Genomic DNA, 1,466 nt, shown 5'->3' with positions numbered 1-1,466 from the left:
TAGTGCTCCTTTCAGATATCTCAATATCTTTTATAGTGCTTGCCAATGACTGAGTTGTGGGGTGTGCATATATTTACTTACCACGCTGACTGCATATGAAATATATGGCCTCGTTACAGAGAGGTAATTAAGTTTTCCCACCAATCTTTGATATTTTTTGACATCTATCTCTTCTCCCAGTACTAGCACGTAATTTTGTATTTGCGTCCATAGGAGTTTCTACTGGTCTGCATCCCATAATTTCAGTCTCCTCTAGTAGGTCAAGGACATACTTCCTTTGGGATAATATAATTCCATGCCTGGATTGTAATACTTCAATGCCCAGAAAATATTTGAGTAGTCCGATATCCTTTGTCTTGAATTCAGCACATATCCTTTCTTTTGTTGTCTGGATGCGCTCGGGATCACTACCGGTTATAATGATATCATCAACATATACTGCCAAAATCACCTTGCCCTTCAGTGTGTCTTTAATAAATACGGAGTGATCTCTAGAGCATCTATGAAATCCGGTGCGTATGAGTGTTTGGCTAAAATTTTCAAACCATGCATGAGCAGATTGTTCTAGACCATAAAGAGATTTTTTGAGTCAACATACGAACTCCCCCTCAACCACATACCCAGGTGGTTACCGCATATAAATTTCCTCTTTTATATCCCCATTCAGAAAGGCATTCTTGACATCAAGTTGATATACCTGCCAGAAAGAGTTAGTTGCCAAAGATAATAACATGTGTACCGAGTTTATTTTTTCCACTAGAGAGAAGGTTTCCTCATAATCAATGCCATAACACTGTGTATAGCCTTTAGCAATGAGGCGAGCCTTCAGACGAGCCATGGACCCATCTGGATTGTGTTTCACAGTAAACACCCATTTGCAACCTACGGGTTTCTTCTCTGATGGAAGTGGGACTAGAGCCCATGTCTGATTTTCATAAAGTGCCTGCATTTCGTCATCCATTGCCGCCTTCCACCCTGGATGTTTGAGAGCCTCTTGATAGGACTATGGTACAGACATGGAGGAAATAGCTGAGAGAAATTGACAGCATACAGGGGACATACGGTGATGAAACACAAAATTTGTAATGGGATGAGAAGTAGAGGGAATGGTGCATGATCAGGGTTCTTTCCAGAGGGCAATAGGACGAGAATCATATTGTGGGCCAAAAATAACTAGAGAAGATGGACTTACCTCGGGGGGATCTGTAAACTCTGTAGGTGAAGTGTTAGCCAGTGTTTCTGGGGGCTGAGTCATTTCTGTAGTGTGGGGCACAACCGGCCAAGATGAACCTGGTACTGAAGATAGACCTAGAGGAGCATTGTTAGAATAATATGGAGAGTCTTCAAAAAATGTGACATCCTGGGACACAAGTAAACATTGAAGAGTGGAATTGTAGCAAACATAACCCTTTTGGGTGCGAAAGTATCCGAGAAAGATACACTTGATAGTTTTTGGATCAAGTTTA

At 41.3% G+C, this 1,466-nt stretch overlaps 1 protein-coding gene across 1 annotated transcript; it reads right to left on the bottom strand.

The window, feature by feature from the left end:
* Positions 1-628: 628 nt before the first annotated feature.
* LOC137959379 (uncharacterized mitochondrial protein AtMg00820-like) lies at positions 629-1,255 on the bottom strand. The gene is made up of 3 exons (XM_068806775.1): positions 1,193-1,255; positions 740-1,003; positions 629-697 (listed from the first exon to the last, which is right to left on the bottom strand). The coding sequence occupies exons 1-3, from the start codon at positions 1,253-1,255 to the stop codon at positions 629-631; spliced, it is 396 nt and encodes a 131-aa protein (XP_068662876.1).
* Between the last annotated feature and the right edge of the window lie 211 nt (positions 1,256-1,466).

This window comes from Aristolochia californica, unplaced genomic scaffold, assembly GCF_029961685.1.
Source record: "Aristolochia californica isolate CCGP_79_NKW_82.1479 unplaced genomic scaffold, dmAriCali1.0.hap1 SCAF_3, whole genome shotgun sequence".
Classification (NCBI taxonomy): Eukaryota; Viridiplantae; Streptophyta; class Magnoliopsida; order Piperales; family Aristolochiaceae; genus Aristolochia; species Aristolochia californica.
Note: the sequence above shows the minus strand (reverse complement) of the source record. Positions and strands in the feature narration are given on the sequence as shown.